The sequence below is a fragment of the Aulostomus chinensis genome, chromosome 16, assembly GCF_037954235.1.
Source record: "Aulostomus chinensis isolate RoL2024-O1b breed Wild chromosome 16, RoL_Achi_v1.0, whole genome shotgun sequence".
NCBI classification, from domain to species: Eukaryota; Metazoa; Chordata; class Actinopteri; order Syngnathiformes; family Aulostomidae; genus Aulostomus; species Aulostomus chinensis.
The window spans coordinates 26,873,413-26,889,138 of NC_141335.1; the positions used below are offsets into that span (position 1 = coordinate 26,873,413).

At 45.8% G+C, this 15,726-nt stretch overlaps 1 protein-coding gene across 3 annotated transcripts in view; it reads right to left on the reverse strand.

Moving 5' to 3' along the window:
• wdr27 (WD repeat domain 27) overlaps positions 1-15,726 on the reverse strand; it is a 44,845-nt gene that overhangs the window by 19,992 nt on the left and 9,127 nt on the right. For 2 of the 3 annotated variants that reach the window (XM_086181263.1, XM_086181262.1), the window contains exons 13-22: positions 15,077-15,146; positions 13,774-13,842; positions 13,577-13,680; positions 11,529-11,618; positions 10,764-10,885; positions 7,579-7,712; positions 7,079-7,176; positions 6,484-6,605; positions 3,770-3,867; positions 208-310 (exon numbers count right to left, since the gene is read on the reverse strand). In XM_086181263.1, the coding sequence (XP_086037389.1) occupies positions 208-310; positions 3,770-3,867; positions 6,484-6,605; positions 7,079-7,176; positions 7,579-7,712; positions 10,764-10,885; positions 11,529-11,618; positions 13,577-13,680; positions 13,774-13,842; positions 15,077-15,146 (1,010 nt within the window). Of the gene's footprint in view, positions 1-207; positions 311-2,553; positions 2,622-3,769; positions 3,868-6,483; positions 6,606-7,078; positions 7,177-7,578; positions 7,713-10,763; positions 10,886-11,528; positions 11,619-13,576; positions 13,681-13,773; positions 13,843-15,076; positions 15,147-15,726 lie in introns of those variants that run through there. The other variant, XR_015109598.1, reaches the window with a different exon arrangement.

Genomic DNA, 15,726 nt, shown 5'->3' on the forward strand with positions numbered 1-15,726 from the left:
CATCCATGTTGGAGGAGCAGTGAGTCAAGCAGTTCCTGAGATGTACATACCCATACAAGTTGAAGCATGTGTCGTCTCAGTGTGCGCACGCACACACACACACACACACGCACACACACACACACACACACACACGCACGCACGCACGCACACACACACACACACACACACACACACACACACACACACAAAGTATTTGCAACATACACAGTTGTCCTCAGAGCCAGAGGCGAGGAATTGACCACACGGCGAAATGGCAGCAGAACACGGATGGCAGCGGTTGAGATGGTTCTCGTAGCGCCGGACGCACCTGAGGAGGGAAGTGAGAAAAACCTCTGAATGTAATTCTTCCCCTGTGGGATCTGATCAAGGCCAGTTATTTCTGGCCGTCTGGTTCAGTGGTTAAATTAACCCTGTGTGTGCCAGATGCACACAAGCATTACAACGTGAAGGCGGAGGAGTCGTATTTTTGGGTTTAGACTTTCATTGGTCTGCTGTCTCATTTTAAGGAGGAAAAGTGGAAATGCCTGGTTTAATAGTAAACCGCCTGAAGTGAAACAAAACGCTCTCCTGCAGGCTTTCCACGCCTCACGAGAATCAGCTGAGGATGAGGAACTGAGTGTGACTCAAGCTAAACGGAGAAGAGAGAAGGTCGGCGATGACGAACGGCTCCCTCGTGCAACTGCTGTGCTGTTTTATTTGGTTTGCACCAGCATGAAAAGTCTTTATCATGCCACATGTTGGCAGAGCGGAGCCTTGACAGGCTCTAGATGTTCACATGCTAATGTCGTCAACCAAGCTAAAAGTAGGTCATATTCACTGGCGAATGGATGGAGCCCGTTCCAGTCAGTTAGTGCACCCTGAACAAGGTGGGTGGATGGCGACACACGGACAGCTGCCGCCTTCAGGATTCCAGCTTCTAGCCTGTCTGACTGTCTGTCTGTCTGTCTGTCCCACACTTGTGAATATGAAACATCCCAGGAAGGCCTGGAGGGAACGTCTGCAAATTTTAGCACAAATGTCCACTTGGCATCTAGAACGAGTGGAGCTAGTTGTGGTGGTCTCCCGTACAGGTCCACGTGACTCACCTGCCTGCTATTCTGGTGAACAAGATTTCTGTCAAACGAGACAAAAACTGAGCATTTATTGCTCATAAAAACTTTAAATGCTGGTCAAGACACAGTTTTGCACATTCACCTAAAAAGACAACATGATGATGTGAAGACATTTTACTACAAAATGGTCAAAAGTCAACTTCACTGTGACATTGTAATTCTGCACCGACATTTTTCAACACGGTTTCAATTCCCTCCCGGCTGTGACATGGATGTAAGCCGCCACTTGCCCGGTGGAGGAGGAGTACAGCCACCAGACGGTATAATTCTAGTTCCAGTGTGTTGTCCGGGCCAGCTGGCGGCACCAGCTGCCCACGCAGCCTCCAGAGACGGACCTCACAAAGTCCTGCTGGCTGCTGGTCACAAGGCTGAGCAGGTCCAGCCAAAAGCCTGGACTGTCTTGACAGTGACTGGTAACGGCGACACAGCTCATCTTGGCACTTACAATGTAGACATAAACAATCGGAGTTGAGAGAGAAAAAACCTGATTTGTGTGCAGTCAGAAGGAGGCCTGAGAGGACAGAACAGGTAACACAGGTGGACGGTGACGGTGAACAATGACTCTCCACTAACTCTTCTCTGTTTCAGCACGATCCGACGTGTTGCTCAACGTTGACTTGGGCAGTCACACAAGAATTTGGTTGAATGGGGCAGATCATATTTACTTGCATTTCTGACATCTGATCCAGCGAGTTGGTCCAGTATCGGGCCGATACCGAGGCCCGGATCGGCACATCCGTAGTGCTGATCCAGAAGCACAGGAAGCATGCTTCCATTTCCAGAAAAAAAGGCCAACAGATGGAAGCAGGATCTCTGGCAGCAGAGGACATCAGTCACAACATGTCAAGTCACTGTCAGCTGGTGTTCAAACGGGAGACACGGAGGAGATGGAGAGCAGGTAGAGGAGGGCGACGTCTCTCAACTCGCTAATCTATTTCCAACCGGCTTGCCACTTTGAATGGTATCGTAAATATTTGATCATTTAGACTGCACTTGTAAAAGCAGAAGTGTCTGAGTGGAAACCCTCCAGATGTGTGCATTAATGTCTGGACCTGCGACGGCAGCACGGGTAGAGATGGCCTGGGTTCCTGGGTGTGTGTGGACCTGATGATGTGACTGAAGGAGGCTGAATCCCACACACACAACCTGGGATTAGTGTGAATGAAACTGTATTTCCAGCCTCAGTCACTGAATGCAGTCGTCTGCTTGAAGGTGCCTGAGATGGTATTCAAGAGCAACATACATGTTTGTGCTGCTGTCTGAAGAGGAAGCAGCAAGAAGTCCTGCAGCTTCTCCGGTCGCAGAGCAAATACAATTGTGATCAAGTTTCCCAGCTTCCCACTGAGTGGAAGTGTGTTCTTTCAGTCCTGTTTGATCAGAGAGAGCCTGCAGTAGGAACCCTGCTTCTAGCCAACACTGGGAAAGGTGGATTACGTACCTGCCTATAAAAAAAACACGATTCCATGAGCAGTCAGGTCGTCACTCCAGCAAGGATCATGTCAGACCCTGCAAACAAGTGCATAGGGATTCTAAAGTAACGGTGTACCTGATTTGATTTATCAAAAGATGAACTGCTCCCAGCCACACTGGCGGCCCACCTGATGGGAGGTCAGATGCTCTCATCAATATACAGACAGAAGTTATGGCTAAAATTAGGAACAACTCACTAATGTTTAATGAAAGTCGTGAAGAATGTTCCCGCACACTTGTTAACGCTGAACCGTGACTGTTCCAGCAATTACTCGTATTTCAGTGCGTCGATCCCGAAGGCAAAATCACAGAAGTGTCCAAATATCAAAGAGTGAAAGTACTGAAGCAGCGTTCTAATTCCCTCCACTGAGGAGGTCACGTGGTTTGGTTTTGATCAGGATTATCCATGATTTTCATCATCTTTTTTAACCAGAGGAACATCAGGAATGAGAGTGAACCAGATCTGGACCTGAAGGGTTCTTCATCATTGTCTTGAAGAAAAGGTAATATTCTTAATACTTGTGGGAATAAACACGTGTAGTTGAAGGTTTGGGTGGGGGTGGGTTGTTGCCTTTGGTGGGCGTTGTAGTGCACCATCATATTTCTACGGTCATGAATGTTTGCTACACTGGAGTTCTCACTGAACCTGTTACGTTCACCCACGCCGGCTCGATCTCGCTGTATATCACACAAGATGAAGTTGAGTCTGTGGCGCCATTCCTGGACGTTACACCACATTTCATTAAGCAGCTCTCCTACACTTTCCAAAGGTTGTCAGACCAAATGGATCAAATTCTGAGAGTGAAACCAGTCATTTTGTCGTTTGATGCGTAAAACAATTCAGCCTCAGCTGCAACAGTGACAGCGAGGACGGCCCCTGCTGAGCTGCACACTCAGACAATTCCTCTACCGTTTTACAGTACAGAAGCAATACAATGGAGACGCTGCAGTCACAGCAGGAACCACGCCGGAGGTGACAGCCAAGTGTTAGCATGTGTGGCTAGTTGCTGGTAAAGTCCTTCACTGCCAGAAGATGGAGACCCATGATCCAAGCTGTTTTCACAGTTTTGCTCCAGGATATGGAGACATTCCAGGAACATTTCAAAACATTCAAAATTCACTACTCGTTCCCTCCAGGCATCAACTTAACAATAACCAATAACAGAAGCTACGTTACTACTAACCGAAGAGTGCGAAGATCCCAAATCTTCACTGCATCAGTGACGGCACTGGTGAGGAAGAGGTTGTATGAGTCTGGAGTCTGTGTGCTGAACGCTGAGCCCTGTGGAGCAGACACAAAACCCTTAGTGCCTCGTCAGCCCACGCTTCACTCAGAGAGTTTATAAATGAGCTTCTCATGTTGTCCAGGAGTGGAAAATGCTGCTGTTGCATATCCTGCATTAGTAAAGGCATTCAAGTGTGTTATTCCAGGTTGCACAATTACTACCTGCAAGCCGTAGTAACAATGGAGGTACAGAGTGGCTGAATAAGGAAAAGCAGCTATTATTTGATTTGGTCTCCAGCTTTTATCCACCACACAGAGGCGGATAGATCTCAGCAATAAAGTAGAGTTTCCACAACTCTACGTGAGTCGATATGACGTTCATACCGAGTTATCAGATGATACAGTGAGTGTGAAATAGAGGGAGAGAGAGTGTGAGCAGTGTTTCGTGTTTAGATTTCCATGAAGAGTGTGAGAACGGGAGTCTGAGAGGGCATTTCCAGTTCAATTTTCCGAGAAGTCCTCTGCTTCTCTGCACTGATGAGTTCCAGGTGATTTTTGCTGAGGAGTCGATGGAAATCTGAAGTGGTAAAAGCTGCTTCACAGGCTGCCATTTGCTGGTGTTCAGTCCACCCCAGCATGAGAGCACTGGAGGGAGGAGTGCTGTTATGTGTCTGCAGGCCAGAGCGATCCCTGTTATCCGTAGGTATTAACCCTCCAGCACCTGAAGGTCCTCGGGCACCCAGGCAGAGGAGCCCACATTGACGCAACAGCCCAGCTGAAACAACACACCGCGGCCGTCCACAAAGGCTGGCGTGACAAATAACAGGCTCTCCTGAGTTAAAGGAGTCAGCTGTGTACTTGAGAGCTTCACAGCTGAATGGGTTAACACATTTAATCCACATTGCTAGCTGCAGTTTATCCAGCTGATCCAGGCTGCCTCAGTTTGGACATGCACAGGTCAACATGTAGTGAGTCTGTTCCCCCGGGTCGTGGGTACAAGTCCCCACACACGTACACCTGTATAACAATCACGTCGGCATCTGTAGGGTTGGTGGTCCAAATTCAAGTAGTTGGTTCAGTCAAGATGGAAGTCCTTCTTTTATTACACATCTTTGATTAATATTCACCCTAAAAAGTGTATTTTACCTGTCAAGAACCCACTAACAGGAGTCTGGTGCTCACTCAGATGTTTTCCCCCCTTCATCTCTTTTTTGTGCCTCCAGGGTGAAGAACTAGCCAGCTACATATAGTGAGCTTACAGCTAATGGAGACTGATAGCTAACAACACATTTAAAAACTGTCCAGCTTATCATCCAGTATAAGCCACGTCTTTTTGTCCACACCTGTGATCAATAACCTACAAACACTTGGACGTGAACGTGAATAAACGAGAACACTTCTGTTGTTTGGATGCTATAGCAGCAGTGCGCCATCGGTCTCCATGAGCTTCGAGCTAAGCATGCGTGGCAGGCTCATTCTGTAGGAGTATCGTCAAAGAAGTGTAAAAACATCTTTGTGAGTAACTGAAAGGCAAAATACAATTTTGGGTGAAGTATCGCTTTAAGACTGCAGATGGAGAGGAACCAGGGTTCATTTCACTGCACAGAAATGTAACTCATAAGCAGGGAGCCAGACAGTGAAGCATGAGTCTTCACTGCTACGTATACTTTCATTCTGAGTGATGCAGTATTAGATTCTTCAGAGCACCATAATGACGGGCTACTTGTGAAACATCAGCAAATTTGGCCCACATTGGTCCAAGATGTGGGGCCACATAACCCTAAATTGCATCATGGAACAGCATCGGTCCACGGCCATCACGGAGTCTCCTCTGGCCATCTTGCACGGCACTCTTAATCCTGACACACCAGGGACCGAGATGAACGATCCTGGTGATGGCACGTCCTGCCTCTCTGTCTCTCTTGGTATTTGTTTTTCTAACCACAAACTTCTAAATACACACCACAAACACTTTTAATCCTTCAAAGATAATCTGTGCCTTATGTAACTCTCACAACACTCCTAGATGTCTTATGTAACGCTGCAACCTGTGCCAAACAGTAGACTCTTCAGGAGCGGGACGGAGGCCGGCCGGCCGGCCCCGACTCACTCTACCTGCTGATGCCAAGCCAAGCACATTCTTGGCTGTGTGGGTCGACTCCAAATGTCACTGGGGTGATGGGATGTCTTCACCACTCCATTCTCAAACACCATAAATTATCACTAGTTAAGAACTAGTAGTAAAAAACAAATGAGTGACGCACGTTTTGACAAAAAAACCTCATGAGGCATCAGAAGGGATTTTTTGGGGGGGGGTTGACTGGAAGGATAAGTGCTGTTTTCAGGATTCACTTGTTGGAAAGGAAACAAAAAACAAATGAGGAAATGGAAGAAATACATAATGTAGTATGACATCACTATGCATTTCAAGAAGGACCCACTGATCAGGGATGTCATGCTCTTCTCCTGCACTGACGTCTAGCTAAAGTCCAAAGAGTCACCTCATGGACTGAACATTTTGATGGGTGGATTTGTTCCAGGAAGTTATGCAATTCGGAAACATGTCAGCAACCTACTGCATTAATTCATGCTCTCATAAAGGTGAAATGCTGTGGCAGACTGACATAAAGTACCATAACAAAGACATTAAGACGGACGCTGAGATGAGCTCACCTTGTTCTGAGTGATGCAGTGGACGGCTCGGCTGTGAGCATCAGGCAGCACCGCAGCAACCTGACCTTTGTTCATGTCAAATACCTGAATGGACCGATCCGCTCCCCCTACCAGAACCATGTCTGAGACAGCGTTTAGGAAGGTGACAGCATCTCTCACCAGAGCTACATGCTCTGAAACCAAGTGTGAGTGACTGAAATACTGACAAAAAAAGGATTCAGGGATTCAAACTCCAGATTTTTGTCTCCACAGTGTTGCAACGCATCTCATCATGACAGGATGTTACTGACCTGCACGCAGCTCGGTCAGCTGGATTCATCACTAAGTTGATGCCCTGTAGACCCTAACGAGGGGCTGGAACAGACGTTCCTGGAAATATTAAAAGGCACCTGAATGTTTTACAGGTACAGTCAGCAGTGCAAGGCCAGTGGCCTCATGGGAAGGTCGAAGAGGCAGGGACTAATTATTGTGGGACGTGTGAAAGGATCCAAGAGGCTACAAGTCGCAGGACAAACCGGATCGGCCCCCCGGGTCTTCCACAGCATTAATGGCGTGTCACAGATCACATGAGCAGTATCAACCAGGAAAAGGATACAGGAGAGAAAGTCGTTGATGGCAGACATGTCACTGATGTCTGTTCCTGATGTTGTTGCAAAGCTTCCTACCTGCTTGACAACACTCCGCTGCTGATATCTACAGTCAAAGAAAGACATGAACCAGTAACTGTGAACCTATCAACTAACTGGCAGTCCCTCCCCACACCAATAATTCTCTATCTCGTAGCTTTGCAGATCGACACAGCTCAGACTTTCACGATCACGTGTTCCCAAGATGCATCCAACTAACAATAAAAGACCCTTCACTGTCACTTCCCTGAGCTCCAGAAGAACTTTGTCAAGGTTCATTGCAAATTTCCCAGAATGAACAAGTTCATGCAGGCTGGTTGTTCATTCACTGACGCTACACTCTTGTATCTGGAGAGTGAACTGAGCTTCAGCTTGACATCAAATGAGAAAGTCATCATGTTTTCTGTCAGGTTGTGATACTAATTATCACATCAGCATCCGTTGTGTGTGTTTGAGTACTTGAAATTACCTTTTGATATCGTCATGTGAGATGTCCACATCATATAAGTACAAGTGCAGGGAGTTTCCAGATGCCAAGAGCACAAATTTGTCCAGATAATAAAACTGGGCTCTTCTGATGGCTCTAGAAAACGTGCTCTTCCCCTGAAGGTGGGAAAAAAGACAGAAATCTGACAAACACTTTCACATTCCTGCTGTAGGAAACTAAACGAGTAGAATGAAAACATCATGTAAGATAACGAATGAACAACAACTCATTTACGATGTTCATTTGATTGTCTTTTGATACAGACAAGTGTAAGCTACCAGGTAATACCATCTAATATCAAATATCAGGTGATGCCAGCTACTATCTACAACCAGTTAATACCAGTTGATATCAGCGACTATCCCCCAACACCAGTTCACATCCATTGTCATCTCATACCAAATACCTGCTATCAGTTAGTACCAGGTTATGTCTGCTACTACCAGCTCATCAGCCAATGACAGCTAATATCAGATACCAGCTAATACCAGTTATGTATCAGCTAATAATAACTAATACCAGTTAATACCAGTTATGTATCAGCTAATAATAACTAATACCAGTTAATATCAGATACCAGTTAATACCAGTTATGTATCAGCTAATAATAACTAATACCAGCTAATACCAGTTATGTATCAGCTAATAATAACTAATACCAGTTAATACCAGTTATGTATCAGCTAATAATAACTAATACCAGTTAATATCAGATACCAGTTAATACCAGTTATGTATCAGCTAATAATAACTAATACCAGTTAATATCAGATACCAGTTAATACCAGTTATGTATCAGCTAATAATAACTAATACCAGTTAATATCAGATACCAGTTAATACCAGTTATGTATCAGCTAATAATAACTAATACCAGTTAATATCAGATACCAGTTAATACCAGTTATGTATCAGCTAATAATAACTAATACCAGTTAATATCAGATACCAGTTAATACCAGTTATGTATCAGCTAATAATAACTAATACCAGTTAATATCAGATACCAGTTAATACCAGTTATGTATCAGCTAATAATAACTAATACCAGTTAATATCAGATACCAGTTAATACCAGTTATGTATCAGCTAATAATAACTAATACCAGCTAATACCAGTTATGTATCAGCTAATAATAACTAATACCAGTTAATACCAGTTATGTATCAGCTAATAATAACTAATACCAGTTAATATCAGATACCAGTTAATACCAGTTATGTATCAGCTAATAATAACTAATACCAGTTAATATCAGATACCAGTTAATACCAGTTATGTATCAGCTAATAATAACTAATACCAGCTAATATCAGACCTGGCCCTGTGTTTCTCTCTCCTCTCCATCCCTCCCTCTCACTCTTCTCTTTTCCCCCTCCATCTCTCTCTCTCCTCCCCCACCTCCATCTTTCTCCTCCCCCTCTCAACCCCAAGCAGTCGAGGCAGATGGCCGCCCACTCTGAGCTCCGTTCTGCCTGAGGTTTCTTCCTGTTAAAGGAAGTTTTCCTCGCCAGCGTCGCCGAGTGCTGCTCCTGTGGGAGCGTTGGGTCGTTGTAGACCTGCTCTCTGAGGGAAGGGACTTGAGGTGGCTACTGTTGTGATTTGGGGGGATATGAATAAAGATTGATAAAGATTGGTTGATTGTTTGATTGATTGATATCAGCTGCCACTCAGATATAACCAACTGTAACATGTGAACGTTTTGACCATGGACTGCGACCTGTGACCTCCAGGTTATTTTGAGCAAGGCACACAGCTGAATCAGCAGAATCAGCAGTAAATCTGCTTGAATGCTCAGTTGTGTGAATAATAATCTGAACAGTGTGGAACCAGAGATGGAGGAGACAACAGAGATTCTGTTGTCCTTAAACCACCCTCACAATCTCCACTCGCCACCAACTCTCTGACAGGCAAAGATTAGAAACTATGTGCTCACTGAAGTAAAACTGCAAACTGCAAAGCAATTTGTAGTTCTGGCTCTCACAGAACTCTCCTCCCTGGGAAGACTTGCATTTGTTGCCAGCTGGTCTGACGAGACAGCAAAGTCGCGGAAGGCTGCGGAGCCGACAGAGCTCCTATGAAAACTGAGTGGAGCGAAGGAGGGAACAGCAGGCATCAGCTGAGAGGACAAACCTTTGTCTGCACGCCGAAGGAGACGCGGCTCCACCGGTGTTCTTACAGGCTTCAGAGTACAACTCAAGCACTTTCAAGGTAACTAATCCCAAACTTTCCAAACTCTTCAGGCATTAATCATCACATGATTACAACTGCCAAAATTAGAAAGATTTCCTTTAAGTTCGTGCAATCAGTGCTCCCTTTGTTAATTTCAGTTGTTGCTCAAAAAAACCATGGATGTTTTCATCACAGTTACAAACACTTATAATGCCGGGCTTGTTTCATTTGCAGGAGGATCAGTTGAATTCGAGCATATCCCCAACTTTGAGAGCATAAATCACTGTTAGAATGGAGCATTTTCCAGACTTTAAAAATCGCCGTCCTTAAATGTGATACCCAGTGAGGTAAGGAAGGTCTGCACATAATCAGAGATCTGGCTGAGTCATGTGGACGCTTTGATGAAGTCAAAATCTCTGAGCCAAAAGACACACATTTCCATTTTTAATTCTCATTAATTTGGGTTTCTCGTCTTTTCCATGAGGCTTTTTGTTGGGAGAAAAAAGTCATTCAAAGATGTTTAAAATCAATGCATCAAAGATATCTTTACACAGAAATTCCATGTCTGCAGCTTGAAGATGCATCAGTAGATATTTTCCTGCTTCACGTCTTATATTCTGAACAACAAGGAGGTTATACTAGGAAAGAATCTTCCTGTGAACAGCAAAAGAAAACATACACTAAAACACTGCGGACAGAATAGCGATTTACTGCGATTTAAATGTGCCATCACAGCCTTTTTTAGCAGATAATTATGGAAAAAGCTCTAATAATCTCAGCCTTCTTAAACAACAAGATTGACAGTAAAAAAATCGGTGTGTGTCTGGCATTTCTGCAATGTGAGGTCATGTTTCCATTCTTGTAAGGTGGAGGCTCGGCTTCTGTCCCACGTTTGATGAAGAGCTCGAGGTCAGGTGGAGTGGCCAACACTGGCCTGACGGATGCAGGTGAGTAAAAGGTTTAAAACATGTGAGGGATACGTTGAGACATTTACCAGTACGAGTGCCGGCACTGAGGTGCCATGAGTCCAGATTCTCAGCGTCTGGTCCTCTGAGGCGCTCAGCCAGCACTGCCTGCTGAGGCTCCAGCTCACGCTGCTCACCAGCTTATCATGGCCTGCAGACACAAAGCCGCTCACAATTAACCTGGAAATACAGCGTGCGGTTGCAAAATTTACTTGTAAGCTGCTGCTCAGAGTCTCCAGATCAGAGGATCACATGACCTGCTGGTCACCTTCACTCTGGTCATCTTCCCTCTGCTTCCCCCTTGTGGAAAGAGTCTTTTTCCTGCATTTAAACCATGATGCCGTGGATATTTAGGTGGTTTCTGCATCTTTAAGAGAGGATTGTTGTATTATTTCAAACTAGTTTGTGTCTAGTTTGATTAGTAAACTCTATCACCAACTCTCTGACCACAACAGGATTCCTGGCAAAAGAGGATTTTTCTCTCCAGTTTGGTGGTGACGGATGAGTAAGTGAATATCTGAAATGTGCCATTCAGAGGTGTTTTATTCAGCCCACATCAGGTGGGTCTGAATCTTGGCAGTAACTTCTTTGTCGTCCTTGTCCCAGTTGGAGTAAAACGGAATATGAGGGACAGAATCAGAAATGATGAAGTTCTAACACTAGAAAACAAACTATCATACCAAAAGAACTGAATCACTGCTTTGTAAAAGATTCAGATGCTCGAGGAACAAAACACAGGTGACTAAGAGTAAATCCAGGCTAGTGGAGAAAGTGTAGTACTCATGTCCCAGTACCTGTGTAGACCGCCGGACGGCCCGCCAGGGACGACTTGTGCAGTAACACTGAGTTGTCTCCGAGACCACAGAGGATTTGTTTCCCGTTACCTGGGAGGAACATGGGAACCCATCATTGGTTTGCTACCATTGGTCTGTCAACAGCTGATAATTATCAAAAACTATTTATGGATAAATTCAAACTGAAGAGGAAAGCCAAGTACGAGTAAAACATGCCTGCTAAATCTGAACTAATTTAATCCAAATAAGTATCAAACAATTATTTGTATTTTTATTGATTACCTAATATATATTTTTATTAAGGGTGGCCCAGTGGAGCAGTGGTCCTCCCTGTGGCCCCCACCAAGAAGGTTATGGGTGGAGCAGTGGTCCTCACTGTGGCCCCCATCAAGAAGGTTGTGGGTGGAGCCCCGGCTGCAGCACGGGGTCTTTCTGGGTGAGTCTCCATGTTCTCCCTGTTCCTGCTGGGTTCTCTCTGGTACTCCAGCTTCCTCCACAGTCCAAAGACATCAAGAGGGACCAGGTTAATCCAGACTCTAAATTGACCGTAGGCGTGGCTGGGAGAGCCAGTGGTTGTCTGTCTCTATGTGTTGGCCCTGCAGTTACACTCATTCTCAAACTTCCATCCTGGACAGGCAAAGATGATTGGAGTCGTGCATGTCCACACAGGTGGTGTGTGTGTGTGTACACGTGTGCTGTATGTGATGCAGCTGTAGATCAGGTGAAGACAGTTTCACCGTGTTTGTTACTTCCTGTAAGTCCTAGGTGGCGCTGTGATTTGAGACCAGCTGTAGAAGTCCACAGGCTGATATTAAACCTCTCAAACAAGTTTGGTGAAAATCTGCCTGGTAGTTTTGTGCTGCGAGTCGAGTGACAGCGGGGCGGAGGTTCAACTCAGCACAGATGGGAACATCTGCATGTTGGTTGGTGAAGGTTCTCAGTCCTCCGGGTCCTGGTTCCTCTGCGGTTCTGTGTGGTGGTCAACAGGACTGGTTCAGGTTCTCCTCTCATCAAGCGGTTTCTTCAGTTCTAGTCTCTGGTGAAGGGTTTGGAGGATTTGATGACTCTGAGGGCGTGTGACCTTCTACAGGGTCATTAGGCCACATGGGAGCTCTGGGTTTCAGAGTCATTGAGGTCACATGACAGTCATTGAGCCAACCAGTATTCATGTGGGTCTTTAGGGCCGGGGGGTTCAGGTGTGGATGGGTGCTGACTTCTGCGAGGAGGGCTCAGGACTGTGTTGCAGGTGGGGGACAGGTAGTGATGAGGCCTTCTCCTGTGTTCAGGGAGCTGGATGGCTTCTTGTGGCTTCTCTGGTCAGGATCTGGACCTGCAGACCTCAAAGGAATGTCCCTCCTTCTCCGGGGGGCAGCAGAGTCTGGACCTGAGCTGGTGGCTCTCCTGGCTGGACCATCTGTTTGTGTCGTGGGTGTTTTGTTTAAAAACTCGGCACCTACGTCTGACTGGAATGACTTTCCCCGAGGAGGAAGAGGCCTCACCTGTAGCTGTTCCCCACCTGCAACACGGTCCGGAGGCCCCCCTCCCAGAGCCTCAACATTGATGGTTTGAAAGAGGAAAAGAAGCCGTCTATGCTCTGACTGGTGTCCAGCCAACGGTGCATCAGTCAGAGGAGTGAAGAAGTGATGAAGCAATAAAGTCATTTGACCTGCAAGAGCCGATCCTCACCGACGACCCACAAAAACCTCTATGAACCTCAAACCTGCCCTGAATGGATCATGCAGCTGATTACTGGGCAGCAAACTCTTGCACAGAAGCAGCTGGAGAGGCAACCAGTATGATACTGGCCTGGGCCCTGAGCCAGCAAACCTGGCCCAAGATACCCGTTAACACTACTTATTATTTATATGTGGTAAAGAGTTCTGATAGCTGCTCACAAGGAACGCTAACGAATGATTTTGGAAACAACAGATGATCATGAGCTGATATACTTACTTACATTACTTATACTACTTATATTCCCCTTTCAATATTCAGTGATACCTTATTACATGACAGTATTGCTTCAGCAGCTGCAGTCATGGACTCACCTGAATACTGAAGGCAGTAGACTGGTTTGTTGGAAACACCCAGATGGGTGTGTAGAACAGAGGGCGCTGCACTGCCTCCTGGGTACTCCCGGAGGAGTAAACCGCTACATGACAACGAGAATATAGACAGTCATCAAAATAAAGCTTGAGCCTTTTCTGAAGATTACTTTCTACCCAGAGGAACATGAGGCGCTTACGCTTTCTCTTTAGCTTTGGTAGAGGTTTGACTTTTCTGGGCATTCGTTCGAGGTGTGAACATCACCCGTCTGAAACAAAACAACAAAACTTTACTGCTTCATTCACATTGACCGCAAACTGTTACTTAATTTAAATATGAATAAAATGGGTAATTTTAATGAGGGGCAGTAAAAATTAAAGGTTAATGAGGTTAATAGTGTTCACTTAGCAAAGCTAACGTCAGACATTTTTGAGTGCCAAGAAGTGGAGCTGTTCACTCATGTGAAGCCAGACGGGCCACACTGCCAGATCGGCCTGGGGGGCTCACACACTGGGGAGGGTTGGTGGAGGCGCCTGCTCACAACTCTGTCAGCACTGAGGTTACAAGACTCCTCTCACAGTATCCTGGCAGAGGTGAAACAGAGCCGATTCAAAGGGGCTGGTGTGGAAGTCGTCTCAAAGCAGTGAGCCAGTCAACATGGCCGCTTCTTCACCGTCCGAGCCAGGAGGCTTCCAGACGGTGTCTGACAGGCTCCAGCACTGGCCAAGGTTGAAGATGTGACGAAGATGGTGGTTTGGGAGGCAGATCCATCCTACAACCTAATCAATGGTTCATGTGACCTGGATCAGGGGTCCAAGACCGGATCCTGGTGGCATCTCTCATGGGTGCACCGACACATTCTAAATCCATGTCATATCAGTTTCCATCTGTCAGCTGAATCGTCCCTTCACAGTCGTTCATCACCCTCAGCGATCTTAGTTGATGAACACACATGAAACCATATAAATATACGAAGCTGAACACGCTGATTACGCCAACAACCTCCACCAAGGAGCTCTTGGCTTTGGCGGCATTTGTCCAACAACCTGCTGAGTTTCACCGACATGGTGGAAGGTCTTGTTTTACCTTTACTTTGAACCTGCAACCCCTTGGTTGCAAGTTTACTTTAAAGGTAGAATGAGCTAAAGAAGAATTCATGAACTATTGAGGCAGATTAATCCCATCGCCACCAAATAGCAACAGGTTGCCATGACAAATGTAAACAATGAATGAAAAAATAATAATAGCACACCTTGTGAAAAAAGATGAAAATATTTTAGAAAATCGTAGTTAATAACTGTTATGCTGTTTTCTGTCTGTGAATACGTAGGATCCTCCCCACGATTCAGGTGCAGGTACCTCTGTCCTAGCGGGTCGACCTAGCAGGTTACTGTGTTACCGTGACAGGGCAGCCATGTTTGATTTTCATCAGGACCGACAGGGCGCCCTGGGAGAGGAGGACATGCTCTCGTTTGTAAGCAAATGTCCCTTTATGAACCTACGTTGGTGAGCTGGTGTATCCTGAAGACTTCAACTTGGAGTGGAAGACAAGTGGATGTTCTCTTATTGCTCCTTTGTCAACACAAACAAAAGAGGTTAGTCCACACTGAAGAAGACGACTAGTGCATGAACATACATGTGCTCCAGGAAGGACACCTGGACCAGAGAGAGGGGGAGGATGAGACAGGGGTGAGCCATCAGGAGTCGCTCCTCTGCAGGCGCTGGATCCCACAGCAGGAGGAGGACACGTTGCTGCTGGGTCACGCCTCGGCGCGTTAGCCACCAATTATGGGATGTTTGCTGTCAATGAGCTAATTTCTTCCAAAGCCATTAAAACGTGTTTCCAAAGCTTTCCGAGAGCTGTTCTCCTGTCAAATGCGGGCAAAACTGTCACATGATCTCCAACCAGAAATTGACTGATTTGGTTTATTGCCTTGTCATCTATTCAACATTTATTCTGAAGTGGTTCTAAGTTCTAAAACACAAATGTCATTAACTCTTAAGGAGATAATTGTCCAGGTCCAACTGGAGCACCACCTACAACGCCGTCCTGCGCCTGGTCCTGTTTTTGATCATCAAACTACAAACCGTGACTCTGCTTTTTGTAACACTGGATAAGATTTGGAGTTGAGGTTCGATCAGGTGACAGTTT